This window comes from Arvicanthis niloticus, chromosome 3 (genome assembly GCF_011762505.2).
Source record: "Arvicanthis niloticus isolate mArvNil1 chromosome 3, mArvNil1.pat.X, whole genome shotgun sequence".
NCBI lineage: Eukaryota > Metazoa > Chordata > Mammalia > Rodentia > Muridae > Arvicanthis > Arvicanthis niloticus.
The window spans coordinates 58,407,261-58,423,169 of NC_047660.1; the positions used below are offsets into that span (position 1 = coordinate 58,407,261).

General features: G+C 43.0%; 1 protein-coding gene across 1 annotated transcript; it reads right to left on the reverse strand.

Annotated features, from left to right (window-relative positions):
• Window positions 1-7,362: 7,362 nt before the first annotated feature.
• LOC117706313 (U1 small nuclear ribonucleoprotein C-like) lies at window positions 7,363-8,140 on the reverse strand. Its single transcript, XM_034499218.2, has 2 exons — window positions 7,745-8,140; window positions 7,363-7,623 (listed from the first exon to the last, which is right to left on the reverse strand). The coding sequence occupies exons 1-2, from the start codon at window positions 8,067-8,069 to the stop codon at window positions 7,469-7,471; spliced, it is 480 nt and encodes a 159-aa protein (XP_034355109.1). The 5' UTR covers window positions 8,070-8,140; the 3' UTR covers window positions 7,363-7,468.
• Between the last annotated feature and the right edge of the window lie 7,769 nt (window positions 8,141-15,909).

Genomic DNA, 15,909 nt, shown 5'->3' on the forward strand with positions numbered 1-15,909 from the left:
CAGAGTAAGTGTTAAATTCATATCATTAAGGTCTCAAAGAGTCATCATGAAGGCATACAAGAAACAGTGAAGGTCTCAAAATGTCATTGCACAGGTCATATGTGTTTGTAAAGGCACATAAATTCACCATTTTGGCACAAAAATTCAGTGTGAGGCTCACACAAAGTCACTGTGAAGGCACAGGGTCATTATAAGGGTTATATATAATCATTATAAGAGCACAAAATTCATTGTGAGATTGTACATTCATTTTGAAGGTCACAAAGAGTCACTGTGACAGTATAGAGACTCATTGTGAGGACACACATCTTTATTGTGAGGGAACACAAGTCTTTGTGCAGTCACAAATAGTCATTGCAAAGGCTACGCAGAATAATTGTGAAGGTACAAAGTCATTGTGAAGTCACACAAAATCACTATGAGGGCATAGAAGATATTGTAACTGTATAAAAATTTCATTGTGATGGTCACATATCATTGTGAGGGCACACAGAGTTATTTCAAGGTTACACAAACTATTATGAGGCCACAAAAAGAAATTGTGAGTGGCATACAGTATCCCTGGGATCATTGTGAGGGGCCTACAAAGAGACTGTGAAGGCACACAAGATTGTGAACACATACACATCCTTATGGCAGTCAGAAAGAGTCATTTTGAGGGCACATGAAGTCATTTGTGCAGGTTACACAGAATTGTTATGAAGGCACACAAATTAGTCTGAGGATACAACAAGTCACTGTCAAGGTTACATTTAATTTTGAATATTCAACGTCATTATGAAGTTCATACAGAGTCACTGTGAGGACACTCAGAGACATTTTTGGGACACGCCAGTCATTGTGAAGGGCACATAGACATTGGGAAGGTCATAAACATTATTGTGAATATTAAACACAGTAATATAAAGTTCAGAAAACTTGTGTATAGGAACACAGACTCATTGTGAGGGCACATAGTGTCATTATGTGGGTCATACAGAGTCATTGTGAGGGGTCATAAAGTCATTGTGAATGTCACACAGAGTCACTGTAAACCTAGAGTCATTTTGAAGGTCATACAACATTCTATCGGGGTACACAATTTATTGTGAGATATATAAAATTATTGTGAAGGTTACACAAGCTCATTATGGGGGCACACATAGTCATTATAAGGGTATTCATTGAGTGTCATAAAAACACATGGTGAAAGTTACACAGTGTCATTATGAAAGTCACACTGTCATTGAGTTGTCACTGAAATCACACCACACAGAGTCATTCATTGTTAAGGCGCACAGTCACATAGTCATTTGAGGGCACACAAACCATTATGAAGATCACAAAGTGACACTATAAAAGTCATATAAAGTCATTTTATGACACAAAGTCGTTGTGAGAGTATACAAAGTAATTGAGATGGTCACATAGAGTCATTGTATAGGCACAGAGAGTAATTATGAGAGAATGGATGACACTGTGAGTGTACAAGTTGTCATCGTGAAAGCTCATTGTAAAGTGTTTACAAAGTCCTGTGAAAGGTTTTGTAATTGTGATGGCACACAAGTCAATGTTATGGCCACATTGTGAGGGTAAAAAGGAATTACTGTGAGATGCATTCAAGGCCCAAGAGCCAATGTTAGGGGCCCCAAAAGTAATTTAATGTCATAAACATCATTTTGAGGGCATGCAAGTCATTATGATAAAGACAAAAGAGTCATTATGAAAGTCACATAGTGTAGGAAGCTTACAGAAGGCAGATATCATCCTTGCAGCCATCTTGAGCCATATACCCTGACAAGAGACTTGTTTACAATAGCCTACAACAGCTGAGCACACTCTGATAACATCTTGTTTTAGATACCCATGATTTTCCCTTGGGCGTGTGAGACCTAAAGGTGTGATTTAAAGGTGTAATTTAGAGATAAGACTTAAAGGCGTGACTTAAAGGCATGGCTTAGAAGTGAGACATATAAAAGGCGAGAAGCAGACAGAAAAAATTATTAGACACTTGTACTTGGAAAAGTACTTGAGACTTGAGACTTAGACACTTGCACTCAAGACTTAGAACTTGGAACTGGGAAAGAGACTAGCAACTTAGAACTAGGATTAGGACTTGAGACTTATTACAGCTGGAACTAGGAATTAGGACCTGAGACTTGAACTGGAACTAGGTAACTTGGAGAGAAGAAGAGAGACTGAAGAATAAATGGGATTAAATCACACTCTGTCTGGTCTCCATTTTTCACATCTGTCCTCACTCTCTCTCTTGCTGAACCCTGACCCATGGATGGGCCGGAGCAGCTTGGGACAGTGCGGGCTCTAACAATTTGGCCCCCAAGGCTTTTGGCAGTGTGGGTTCCAACACTGATAGAGCGGTCTGTGACATTTTGACCCCCAAACGTGGGGTAGAGCGGTTCTCAACAACATAGAGTCACTTTGTGGGCATATAATCACATTATGAGAGTCACTCAAAGTCACTGCAAAGTTCACACAGAGTCACTGTGAGGGTATACAATGTCATGGTGTGGGTCATACAGTGTTAGAGCGAAGGTCACACATAGTTATTGTGTCAGCACTTAAAATTAGGTGAGCCTCACAGTTAGTCCTTGTGAATGTCACACTGAATCATTGTGAAGGTCACACAGAATAAATGCGGAGGAAGATAAAGTCATTGTGAGGGCATGTAAGTCAATGTTAGGTGCCCACAAAGTTCTTGTGAAGAAACACAAATTCACTGTGAGTGCACATAAGTTAATGTGAAAGTCAAACAAATAGATTATAAAGGCACACAAAGTCATTGTGAGGATCACACTGCACTACTGTGATGTCATGAATTGATCTTGTTGATAAAAAGAGTCATGAAGTCACAGAGGTCATTGTAAGTGCACAAAATGTCATCATGAAGGTCATACAAAGTTACTGTGAGCATCACAGAGTCATTGTGAAGAACACACACATTCTTTCTGAGAGTGACAAAAAAATCATTCTAAAGGGTATACAAAGTGATGGTAAGGGAATACAAAGTTATTGTGAAGGCACAAAAGTCCTTGTAAGGGACCCACTGAGTCATTGTGAGGTCATGCAATATCATTTTGAAGATGCACAAGTGATTATGAGGATCACAGAGTCATGGTGAAAGTCATACAATTCCAGAACATACAATCTCATTGTGAGGGTCACTCAGAAACATGTGAAGATCACACAGAATCAGTGTGAGTATACACATACTCATATGAGTATGAGGTCACACACTGTTATTGCAAGAGTACAAAGAATCCTTGTGTGCATGGCAATGAGTCTGTGTGAACATAATACAGAATGACTTTAAAAATCACACAGACTTTCAGAAGGCACACACAGAGTCATTGTGATGGCCCAGAAACCATTGTGAGGGCACCAAAAATCATTGTGATGGTAATTAACAAAGACATTGCTAAAGACACACAAACCATTGTGAGGATACACAATAAGTCATTGAGAATGTCATACAAATCTCTGTGAAGCCATGCAGAGTCATTTCATGGCCACACAACATCATAATAAGAGCACAGAAGTCATTTTGAATGTATAATGTGATTATGAAGGACACACAAAAGTCATTGCAAGTGTCACAAAGAGTCATCGGAAAGAATACATAAACTTATTGTGAGATCAGATAAAGCCTTTGTGGGTCACAAAGAATCACTGTGAAGGGTATCTAGTCATTGTGAAGGCACACAAACTCATTGAGAGGTCATACAATACTATTGTGAAATAACACTATTCTTTATTAGGGTCACAGAAAGTCAAACAGTGTCATTGTGAGGGCACCCACATCATAGTAAGTCCACAGAGTCATTGTGAGGGTCACTCAGCCATCATTATGGCATACAGGTCATCATGAAGGGTTGCCACAGAGTCAGTAAAGACCACACAAAGTCATGTGAAGTTCACACAGTCATTATGATGGCACATAAGTCATTGTAAAGGGCACACACAGATTCATTGTAAAGGTCATGTAGAGGCACTGTTTGAGGCCATGTGGTCATTGTGAAAGCACACAAGTCATTTTGGGGGCTTGCATTCATTGTACAGGGTCACAAATTATTGTGAAGGCACACACAGTGACTGTTAAAGCATATCGAATAATTGTGATGGCATCTGGGAGGGCACACAGATTCACTGTGAAGGTTATACAGTGTCATTATGAGGGCACACAGGTCACTGTGAGGGTGTACAAAGTCACTGTAAAGGTTATACAGAGCCATTTTGATGGTACATAAAGTCATTGTGAGGGTCACATGGAATTACTATGGTAGCACATGGAACTGTGAAGGATACACAGTGTCATTGTAAAGATCACACAAAATCATTGTGAACACCACAGTGTCATATCAGGGCACATAGTCATTTGTGAAGGCACACAGGGCCTTTGTGAAAACACTCAGTCATTGTAAAAACACACAATCATTGTGAAGGTCACACATAGCCATTGTAAAGACACACTTAGTCATTGTGGTGGGACACATAGCCAGTGTTAGGCCACACAGAGTCATTAGGAGGGCACATAATTCATTACAAGAGTAAATTAAGTCATTTCAAGGGCACACATGACATTTTGAAGGTCACAGCGTTATTGTGAAGGCATTCAGGATCATTATGAGGGCATACAAGTTATTGGGAGGATATACCATCATTGCAAAAGGCACACAGGATCATTTGAATATCACACAAGTCATTGTGAGGGCACACTGAGTCGTTGTGAGGGCCAACAAGTCATTGTGAGGGTGTACAACCATGATGGTGGCCACAAAGTCATTTTGAAGGTCACAGAATCATGGCGAGTTTCATAGGCAGCCATTTGAGGATACACAAATTATAAATGCACATAAAGTCATTTTGAGGACTCACAGCCATTACCTCAAACAAAATCATTGTAAGAATACAAAACATGTATCTTGAGGGCACACACACACACAGAGTCATTGTGACACAGAATGTGACTGTGAGGTACGAAGTTATTGTGAGGGGGACACATAATCACTGTGAGTGTCACACAAGGTTACTGTGAATGTCATACAAAGTCATAGAGGGTGTCGCCAAATTCTGACTTCTTCAGTTAGAACCCTGTCTTCCCTCACCATTATGACAACATGAAATCCTGACTGCTGGTCTGGTTGTTTCTCAGGGCATCAAGCTTCTGGGGAGTGCTCAAATTACCTTGCAACACTTGACTATCAAGACTTTAGTGTGTGCAGGTGTGAGCGCACACATACATTTTATGATACATGAATAAAATTACTTCAAAAAATTCTGTTGTCCGTTTTTCTTTTTTCCTGGAGATGAGTGGGTTTCATCTGCTGGAGACTGCATGAGCAGAGTGTACACACAGCAGCACTGACCCCTTGCTGCCTTTGCCCTCCCTAGACCCACTTTTTTTCTTTCTTTGCTTCCTTCCTTCCTTCCTTTCTTTCTTCCTTTCTTTTTCTTCATTCCTTCTTTCCTTCCTTCCTTTCTTCTCCCCCTCCCTCCTCCTCTTTTTCTTCTCCTTCTCCTCCACTTCTTTTTGTTGTTGTGTCTTTATTTGTTCTTGAGACAAGTTTTCTCTGTGTAGCCCTGGTTGTCCTGGAACTCACTTCATAGACCAGGCTGACTTTGAACTCACAGATATCCACCTACCTCTGCCTCCACAGTTCTGGAATTAAACAGAACTGTGTGGGCCACCATTGCCTGGCTTTTCTTTCTTTCTTTCTTTCTTTCTTTCTTTCTTTCTTTCTTTTTTTTTTTTTGGTTTTTTGAGACAGGGTTTCTCTGTATAGCCTTGGCTGCCCTGGAACTCACTCAGTAGACCAGGCTGGCCTCGAACTCAGAAATCCGCCTGCCTCTGCCTCCCAAGTGCTGGGATTAAAGGCGTGCGCCACCACTGCCCAGCCTGGCTTTTCTTTCTAAATCTCTTCTTTCCATTCATTCAAGTTCTTAGGTCATCACTAGATTTTGTAATAGGCTTTTACATTTCCTGAATTTATTTTTAGTGCCAGCAAGCGTTGTTAGGTGTCTCTAGTGAGACGTGGCACTGAATTCTAGAAGAGGAGAATGGGGCTCCTCCCTAGCACTCAGGTTCACCTAGGGTTCTTACCAAGGCTTTCTCAGAATGGTAGACACTGGCTTGGCTTCTGGGAAAATGAAAAACCCATCAGCTTTCTGAGAAAAAGAACTCAAAGATGGAGTTCTCACAGGAGGGCTGGCATGCTGTAAGAGAATAACAACTACCTACCTTCGCTGCCACTACCGTAAAAGGGTTCAGCAGTTCAGTTTGCCTGTCCCATTTTTACTTGAGTAGGTACTATCTGATTTTTTTTTTAAAAGATTAATTTATAACCAGTGAGGCTTGTGAGTCAAGTTCAAATTGATCACATCCATCATCTTGAAACTCAACTCTGTTCTAGGAATTTCCAGAATCTTCTGCTATACCTGCCAGGTTTCTGTATGTTCTGGCATGTGGCCTTATAAATATAGTTTGCTTCATTAGATCACATCTTAGCCACAGAGGGTTCCAGGGCTTCTTCCAAGGATTGAGCAGCCTGGGTATTATAACCCCATGTTGGCATCGCCTTCCTTGTGATTGATGGCTGCTTTCAAACTAGCCTTGCTAAAATACTTGAATTTTTTAAAAGTTTCTGACAGCAACTCTTCCTCTGTACCTTGGGAGGTCTCCTGAAGCCAGTTTCAATGACTAGTCCATGAAGACATGAAGACAGGGCTCTACACTGCCCTTCTCATCACCAGGGCTCATGGCTTTGTTTTTCTGTTTGGTTGGTTTTCAAATTGGTTATTGTTGTTTTGAGATGTGGTTGGGGCATGGCCTTCCTCGGGTGGCAGTCTTCCTACTCTGTCTCTCAAGTATCATACAGATGTGTGCTACACACCCAGCTTGCTTTGTTTAGGAATGGTTTAGTTAGCACAGACTTACCAGAACTTTCTTTACCTGGAAGATTATTGAAGTCAACAGAAGATCTATAGAACACCCAATGGCATTTAATTTTTTTATCCTTAATATTTATTATCATATGCATGCGCGTTCCTGATGTATGTGTGTTGTGAGTGCCTGTATATGTGTAAACGTTTATGTGTGAGGTCAAAGAACATTTTTGTAGACTTGGTTTTCTTCTTCAACCTCCATGTGGATTCTGAGGATTAGATTCAGGTTCTCAGGCTTGCACAGCCAGCCCCATTACCCATTGAATCATCTAGCAGGGTTTCTGTCTGTCTTAGTTACTTTTTCTTTTCTTTTCTTTTTTTTTTTTTTTAACTAAAACAGCTGACCATTTTATTTTCACGGTTCACAATGTAAGTGAAAACGGCCCCTTTTGTCTCACTTCTCCCTCCAAAAGCATTCTCTCTGTTAGGAAGTTCCTTGCCATGCATCTGGTAAACACTCGGGCTCAGCACCAAGATCTCCCGGTGGAACAGAACAAGAAATACAAAACGATAAAGAGCGCTTCTGCTCTTATCTGTCTGGCCGGGTCATGCCAGGCCGCGTGGGCACCATCATAGGGCGAGCGGGAGGTCTCATCATTGGAGGCCCCGGCATCCTGGGTATGTGGCCTCCCATGGGTGGTCTCATCCCAGGAGCTGGTCCCACAGGCATCATCCCAGGAGGAGAGGGGGGCCAATCATTGGCATCATGGGAGGGCCTCCCATGTGGGGTGCAGGCATCATGTGGCCTCCCATGGGTGGTCTCATCCCAGGAGCTGGTCCCACAGGCATCATCCCAGGAGGAGAGGGGGGCCAATCATTGGCATCATGGGAGGGCCTCCCATGTGGGGTGCAGGCATCATGCCAGGCCGAGGAGGACCCAGGAGACTGAGGGGAGGTGGGATCATGGCCCCTGCAGGCGGAGGAGCAGAGAACGGAGACGGAGGAATCTTTCCTTGTTGAAATGCAGCCGTTGTTTTGTCAATCAGGCTCTGGGCCTGCTCTTCCATACATTTCTGGTAATAGTCTTTCACATTCTCTTTGTGTTTCCGACCACTGCAATGTGTCTTCCTTACAGACGGAGAATCGTGGGTAAGATATGTATCACAATAGTCACAGTAAAACTTAGGCATGATGCTCACAGGCTGTTGGCTACCTGGGTCCCCACCGCCAGGAACTGACACTCAGTCTGCGCCGACGCGGGCGTAGGATGCCTTAGTTACTTTTTCTTAGTTGTGATAAAACACCATAACCACAGCAACTTATATTTAGCTTATGATTTCAAAGGGTTAAAATCTGTGGTGGTGGGGCAAAAGAAGAGCTGAGAGTTCATATCTTGATCAAAACTGAGAGACAGACAGACAGACACAGGAGAGAGAGAGAGAGAGAGAGAGAGAGAGAGAGAGAGAGAGAGAGAGAGAGAGAGTCAGACTGGGAAATGGCATGAGTCTTTTGAAATCTCAAAAACCCACTTTGCTAACACACCTCCTAATTCTTCCCAAGCAGTTTTATCAACTGAGGACTAAGCATTCAAATATATAAGCCTACAAGGTTATTCTCATTCAAACCACCACCGATAGAGTCAAGCAGCCCTCAGAGCTCCCAGCACTACTGTCTTCCAAGCTCCCGCTAGAATGGCTCATGAAGCTCTGCTTACGGTGCTCAACCACTTTCCTAGTCCAACATCTGAGGTCTCCACATTTCTCTAAAACAAATCACAAGGTCAGCTCAGTTATAGCAATAGTCTACTCCCTCATTCCAATTTCTGTCAATCATTTTTCTATTGCTGTGAAGAGATGACATAATCAAGGTAACTTATATAAGAAATTGTTTAACTTGGCTGTAACCATTTTTTTCCATGGTTTATTTTAAAGTTTTGGTTAACTATGGTTTCAGAGGGTTAGAGTCCATGATAGAAAAGCAGAGGAACAGCTGAGAACTTACATCTTGATCCAGAACCACAAGGCAGAGGGAGCACTGGGCATGGCATGAGTCTTATGAACCTATAGATCCCACCCACAGTAATGCACCTCCTCCAACAAGGCCACACCTCCTAACCCTGTTGAGCCTCTGAGGGCCATTCTCATTCAAATCAGCACAGCCTTGCTAGTGAGCTTTTAATAGTGGTTTGGGGAGGCAGGCTATCCATGGCCAGGCCATGTCAACACATCCCTATACCAAAACTATGGCCATTTCCATTGGAGCCCTGAAGGAATGCAAGTCTAATTTCCCCCAGAACACTCATTCTGGTAAAAGGGAACTGTGACTTTTTTTTTTTTTAACAGTTTTTCCAATGTGGATTTTTGCCGTGATCCCTGATCTTCTCTCTCTTTCTCTTTCTCTATCTGTCTCTGTCTCTCTCTCTTTCTCTCTCTCTCTTTATGTCTCTCTCTCTCTGTGCTTCAGAAATATTCTCTCCCCACTGATCACACTCTCCTTTCTGTGTATGGGGAAGATTCCACAGCCTTTAAAGGAAGGATGTTCTGACGTGAGCTATAACAGCATTGGCGCATGAAGACACTATGCTAAATAAACTGGATTCAAAAAAGACAGACACTAAGCTATTCTACCTGCACTGGCCACCTGTGTAGTCAAATTCATATACACAGAAAGGAAAGTGGTTGTTCCCAGGGGCTGGGAGAAGAAATTGCTTGAGTGTTTGTGTTGGGGGTGATAAAAACAACAAAAGAAATGTGTACTATTTAGTTTAATTTCTGTTGCTGTGATAAAATAGCCTGACAAAGGGTTTATTTGGCTCACAATCTTAAGCTCCAGCCCATTATTGTGAGAAAGCCTAGGGAGGAACTCAGAGCTTCAAGACCACAGTCAAGAACAGAGGGGAAATAAATGTTTGCCTTTGCTTGCTTGCTTGTATGTTTTCTCTCAACTAACCTTCTCTTCTCTTATACTGTTCAGGGTTTCTTGCCTAGGGAATGTTGCTGCCCACAACAGGCTTTGTCCTGCTACTTCTATTAACAATCAACATAATTCCCCACAAATATGCCCATAGGAACACTGATCAAGTCTTGCTACTGATTCTAGGTACCCAAAGTTGACAGTTCAAACTAACCAGCACTGATGCATCTGGTGATGATGTAACCTTTTGTATGCGTGGGGGGGGGCACCAAGTGGAGATAGCAACTTATGTTAGGTCAATTTTTTCATGGTTTATTTTAAGTTTTAATTAACATAAATCACACTTATGGATTATAACTTGTATGAATGTTTGATGTGCACACAGTGGACTAAATGCAGCCAATCACCGTGTATATCCTTTTCACCCTTTGCATCGAATCGTAGCAGTCTTTGAAAATATTCTACATGAATGACTGTAGCCATCATGACATACAATAGATTTCTTATTCTTCTATCCTTGAAACTTCGTGTCCTCTGACCGACATCTCCCCAAGCTCCCCATCACAAGTAAAATCACATGTCTCTCCATGTCCAGCTTATGTCACTTACTACAATATCCTCCTGGATCATGTGTATTTCATGGTGATATACTGTCTTCTATTTTGTTCATTGATGGACATGCAGGTTATTTCTACATCTTGTGCATTATGGATTATGCTGCAATGACCAGGGCTGTGCTGATATCTCCATAACATTCCAGTTTTATTCCCTTGACAAAGGACAGTGCTGTCCAAATGCTGAGAAACTGTCAGGATACAGAATTCTGTATCCAGCTAGTGCTCCATTCAAACACAAAGGCAGAGGAGTAAATGTGCAGCACACACCATTCACAGCTACTGTGAGGAGCTTCTGTTTATTCAAGAAAAAAAGAGAACACCTTGGACAAAAGAGTAAGGTGGAAAACAAAGGTACGCAAATAAATGGAGCCCAGGGCCCACTCACGTGAGTGGCACTCACCTCAGTGGCTTCTGTAACTGTGATTCTTCTGGCTGCCAGGGCTTTAGAAGCAAAGTCACTCCTGTTCATGATCTCGACTGTGGTGTTATGTGAGCACGTGTGCAAATTTACCATTGTCACCCTTTAGATAGGTCAATATCCTTCCAAATTATACATCATCAGAGCTGTATCACAAAGGAAGCTGCTGGAAGCTAAGTTTCTCCGGAGTACCGCCATGAATGATGGGAATTAGACCAGAGTTGACATCTCCAGTCCTTTCTGTCATCCAGAAGAAGGTTAAAGAAGCCACCAGACACTATGAAGTTGGGTATACCATCTAAAATCTTAAGTGTAAGCTAGCAACACAGAAACAACAGATCATGCATCTTTCAGACCACTAGGGAAAGACAGTTGGATTAAAGAAAATCTAAAAACCCCAAAATAGGAAAGAAGAAGTGTGGTGAATCAGAAGCGTAAAATCACGTTAGTCATCACAGTTACAGATCAGTGTTGAATGAAATACTGTCAGATTCACTTCAGAACAATACTAAGCTTGTCTGGAACAGAACAAAGAAGTTTCAAAGTAAATCCATACAAAAAAATTAAAGTAAGAACTGATGTAAAAGAAGCTGAGATTGTTGAATTAACATTAGACCAAGTCAATTTTAAGACAAAAAACCCCTAACATTCATGGGTGCTGTTAAAAGTGAGTCATTAAAAAAAAAAAAGTGAGTCATTGTGTAAACATGTGTGCACACGCTTGCACGCGCACACACACATGCCTAAACACACACATGCATAAACACACACACATACACAAACACACACACAGATATGCACAAACACACACACACATACACACACACAAACACACACACAGATATGCACAAACACACACACACATAACACACACACACACACACACACGTGTGCCAGAAAAACAATGGTCTACAAACCTAATAGCAAATGCACTAATGTTTAAATGGACAAATAAAGTACACTGTGGACAGAAAGCCTGTCGAAGCTGGGTAATTCATTGTCGCTATGAGTGGCTTAGCATAGTTTGCAGATAAGTTTTTAAAAGCTGCAATCTAAAACCCCTGCTAGTTTGTAACTGAACTTGCGCTGGTTTTAAAGGGGGTTTTATTTGTTTGGTTGTTTGTCTTGTTTTTCTTTGCTCAGTGAACTAGAAATCGCGATGTTCCTGGAGGATAGAACTCCTCTGCTGTGCAGGTGTGAGGAGAAGTCACCCTGGCTTTGCAGCATTACGTCATAAATGAGCAGAGCCTCAGAGCTCAGCCAGCAGCCAACAGCTAAGTGAGAACAAAGCCTGTAGCTGGGGGACGCAGGCATCAGTGCCAGGGCACTGATCAGTGTGAACACTGTAAACCAGGTCTCCTTTACCATGCCCGGTGCAAGCTCTGTGTGAATGAAAACTCTAAATATTCAAAGCAAAACTTGAAACTTTTAGAATAAAATAAAGGGAAGGGCTGGGGTTATTGATCAGAGGTAAACCTCTACTTAGCTTGCATGAGGCTCTGGGTTCCACTCCAAGTGCTAAAAAAAAATTTTGAATAACAAAATAAACTATTCTTTTTGGTCTTCGATAGAGAAATAGTTCTTCAGAAGGATATTTAAAAACAAATTGTAACCAGGCATGGTGGCACAAGCCTTTAATCCCAGTACTCAGGAGGCAAAGGCAGGCACATTTCTGCATTTGAAACCAGTCTAGTCTACAGGGCAAGCTCCAGGATTGTCATGGCTACATAAAGAAATTCTGTTTCAAAAAACCCACCCAAACAAAAAAAAACCTGTAAAATAGATGGACTATAATCGACTATAATCAAATTTAAACTATGTTTGTCATAAAAGTCAATCATAAATAATAAACTAATAAACTACAGACCAGGGAAAGATATTTGGAAAGGATATGATCAATACAAGATGGGTTTCTTTTTGTGTCTCAGGTAGCCCAGGCTAGCCTCAAACTGACTATGTAGTCAACTGTGATGGTTATTTTCATTTTCTGCCTGACTGGGTGTAGAATTGACACCAGACACCTCTCTGCACAGGTCTGGGAGGGTTCCGGCAAGCTTTCACAGGGAAGGGAAGACAACTTTGAATGTGAGCAGCACCCTTCCACAGAAAAGGGTCCTAGACTGAAGAGAAGAAGAGATGGGCTGGGTGTGGTAGTACATGCCTTTCATTCCAGCACTCGGGAGGTGGAGGTAGAATGGATCTCTGAGTTCAAGGTCAGCCTGGTCTACAGATCAAATTCCAGGACAGCCAGGGTTACAGAGAAATCCTGTCTTGAAAAAGCAAATAAACAGCAAACCAAACCAAACAAAAACAAAGCAAAGGGCAGTGACCTGAACACCAGCACTCATGTCTCGTGTTTCTTGACTGTGAACGCAAGGAGACTAGCTCCTTCACATGCCTGATGCCTGCTTCCACGCCATGAAGGGCTGTACCTCCAGCCTGTGAGCTAAAAGAAACCTTTCCTTAGGTTACTCTCCTCAGGTGTTTTGTTACAGAAATAAGAAAAGTAACTATCATACAAAGATGATCTTGAACTGGTCTCTGTGTGTGTGTGAGTGTGTGTGTGTATGCATTTACATATGTGTGTACGTGTGTGCATATGTGTATGCATGTGTGTATATTATTATGCATGTATGTACATATGTGTATGCATGGGTGTATATTATTATGCATGTGTGTATATTATTATGCATGTGTGTGCATATGTGTATGCATGGGTGTATATTATTATGCATGTGTGTGCATATGTGAATCAGATGTCTCAGATGCCTTCCTCTTTCTTTCTTTCTTTCTTTCTTTCTTTCTTTCTTTCTTTCTTTCTTTCTTTCTTTCTTTCTTTCTTTCTTTCCAAGACAGTGTCTTTTACTGAACCTGGGGCTTGCCATTTGGGCTAGACTGACTGGTCAAATCCACCTGTCTTCCTCTCTAGGGTCATAGGCACGTGTTGACATGCTCAAATTTTTACATAGGTGCTGGGGATCTGAATTCCAGTCCTCACATGCATACACTTTACCCACCAAGCTGTCTCTTCACCCAGACTTTGAGTCCCTTGCCTTTGCTCCTGAGTGCCAGGCAACATTCACTTATGGAGTCCTGGCTAGCCTCACACTAGAGATGAAGCCTAGGCTAGCCTCACACTGGAGATAGAGCCCAGGCTAGCATCACACTGGAGGTGGAGCCCAAGCTAGCCCCACAGTGGAGATGGAGCCCAGGCTTGCCTCACACTGAATATTCTCCTACCTTTTCCTCCTAAAGATTGATGAGAAAAAAAATAAATGTTCAACAATGTAGATGCCGTTATGTCTGAAGAAAAAGACTGGGGCTGGTGAAATGGCTCTTCTGGAACAGGCAGAAGGCTGCCGAGGCTGGCCTGAGTTTGATTGCTGTGACTCACGAGATAGAGGAAAGCTGACTCCCACCCAAGTTTTTTCAAATGTTGGTATAAAGGTGGGGGGCAGAACTTGTTGAAGGCCCCTGGAGTTACTGTGGAGTTTAAGCCCCTGCTCCGTATGCTCGTTAAATGTTTCCACTATACGTTAAACACAACAAGTACTTAGTAAGAAAAATAGCCAGGGAATGGGAACCAGGTACTGTGCAATGTGACACCCTACTGCAGAGCTGAAGAAACGGAGTCTGAAGACCTTAGCCCACCGCTATGGGCATGGGAGGAGTTGGGGGCGTGGCCTCTGCTGCCAGGCTGCTGGCCTGGCTCTTGGACTGATTGTAATGCACAGAGCTGGAGAGGTGGTGCCTGCCTGGCCAGGGTTTGCACTTTCCAGTAGCAGTGCATCTTGGGGACAGAGAGCAGCCAGGGCCAGTTGATCTTCACTCCTCCTCACCGTTAGCAGCGCTGGCTGGGTAGGAATATCTCATCGGAATCACTGGCTGTCAGCCGTCTGGAACCCAGGCCCTCCTGGTGCAAGAACACTCCTAGCCAAGCAGGGACCAAAGTAGCAACAACCTTTACCTTGGGAAGGGCAGAGACTGCGGCAGGTCCCTTTCTCAGGACGTTTCCCAGCAGACAGACAGCCCCTGAGGAGTGGATTCAGGGAAATCCAGGTGCCTTCAGGCCCTGTGCAGGCTGCTAAATGTAGCATTGTTCTTTCTTTCCAGCTGGTCAGCTGTGGAGGAGGGCAGTTAATCTGATGCAGAAGAGGAGGGAGGAGGCAGGAGGGTTTGAGGTGTCTCTGCACTCCTTCCAGTGAAAGAACTTCAAGCAGCAGGCTCCCCGCTCCCAGCACATCCTCATCCTCCCATCCCCCACCCCAGCACTGAAATCTAGATTTTACCTGCAGCACATTCCATCCCAGACACAGAGCATGCACACAATCATCCCAACAAAGGGCCCTTACAGCAGGCCAGAGCTGGCTGCTGCCCTGCCCCAGAGAAGAAAGCTTCACAAAGGTGTCTGTGCAGGCTGGAGGTGGGGGGGGGGGCAACCTCGCCACCAAGGAACACATGAACAAAGACTGAGTGTTGGTAAAAACTGCTGTTAAACTTGCTTCTGCCTTTTTAGGACTGTAATGTGGTGCTTGGGCCAGAACTGGCCTTGGCATTCTGTGTCTATGTAGGTGCATATGGACCGGGCTCAAAATGCCCAGAGGGAAAGGGAGAAGAGGAGTCATGGGGGGGCTAGGTGGGAAGGAGAGGGGAGGGGAGGGCAGAGGGAGAGATGAGGGAAGGGATTACTAACACTATGGATGCTTGAACAGAAAGACCTACTATCTCAAAAAGTTCCTAAACTCTCTCTCTCTCTCTCTCTCTCTCTCTCTCTCTCTCTCTCTCTCACACACACACACACACACACACACACACACACACACACATTCTCTCTCACATGTCTCTTAGACACACACATACACACACACTCTCTCACACACACTCTCCTTTCTCTCTCTCTCTCTCTCTCTCTCTCTCTCTCTCTCTCACACACACACACACACACACACACACACACACACTCAGACAGTATAATGTTACTTGTATATTTTCAGGGCTGACCACTTGGTATTGCATAACCAGTTTGCATGCTCTTTCTGGGAAAGTTATGTCTCTTGCTCCTGTCACTCCTTAGTTGCCTGT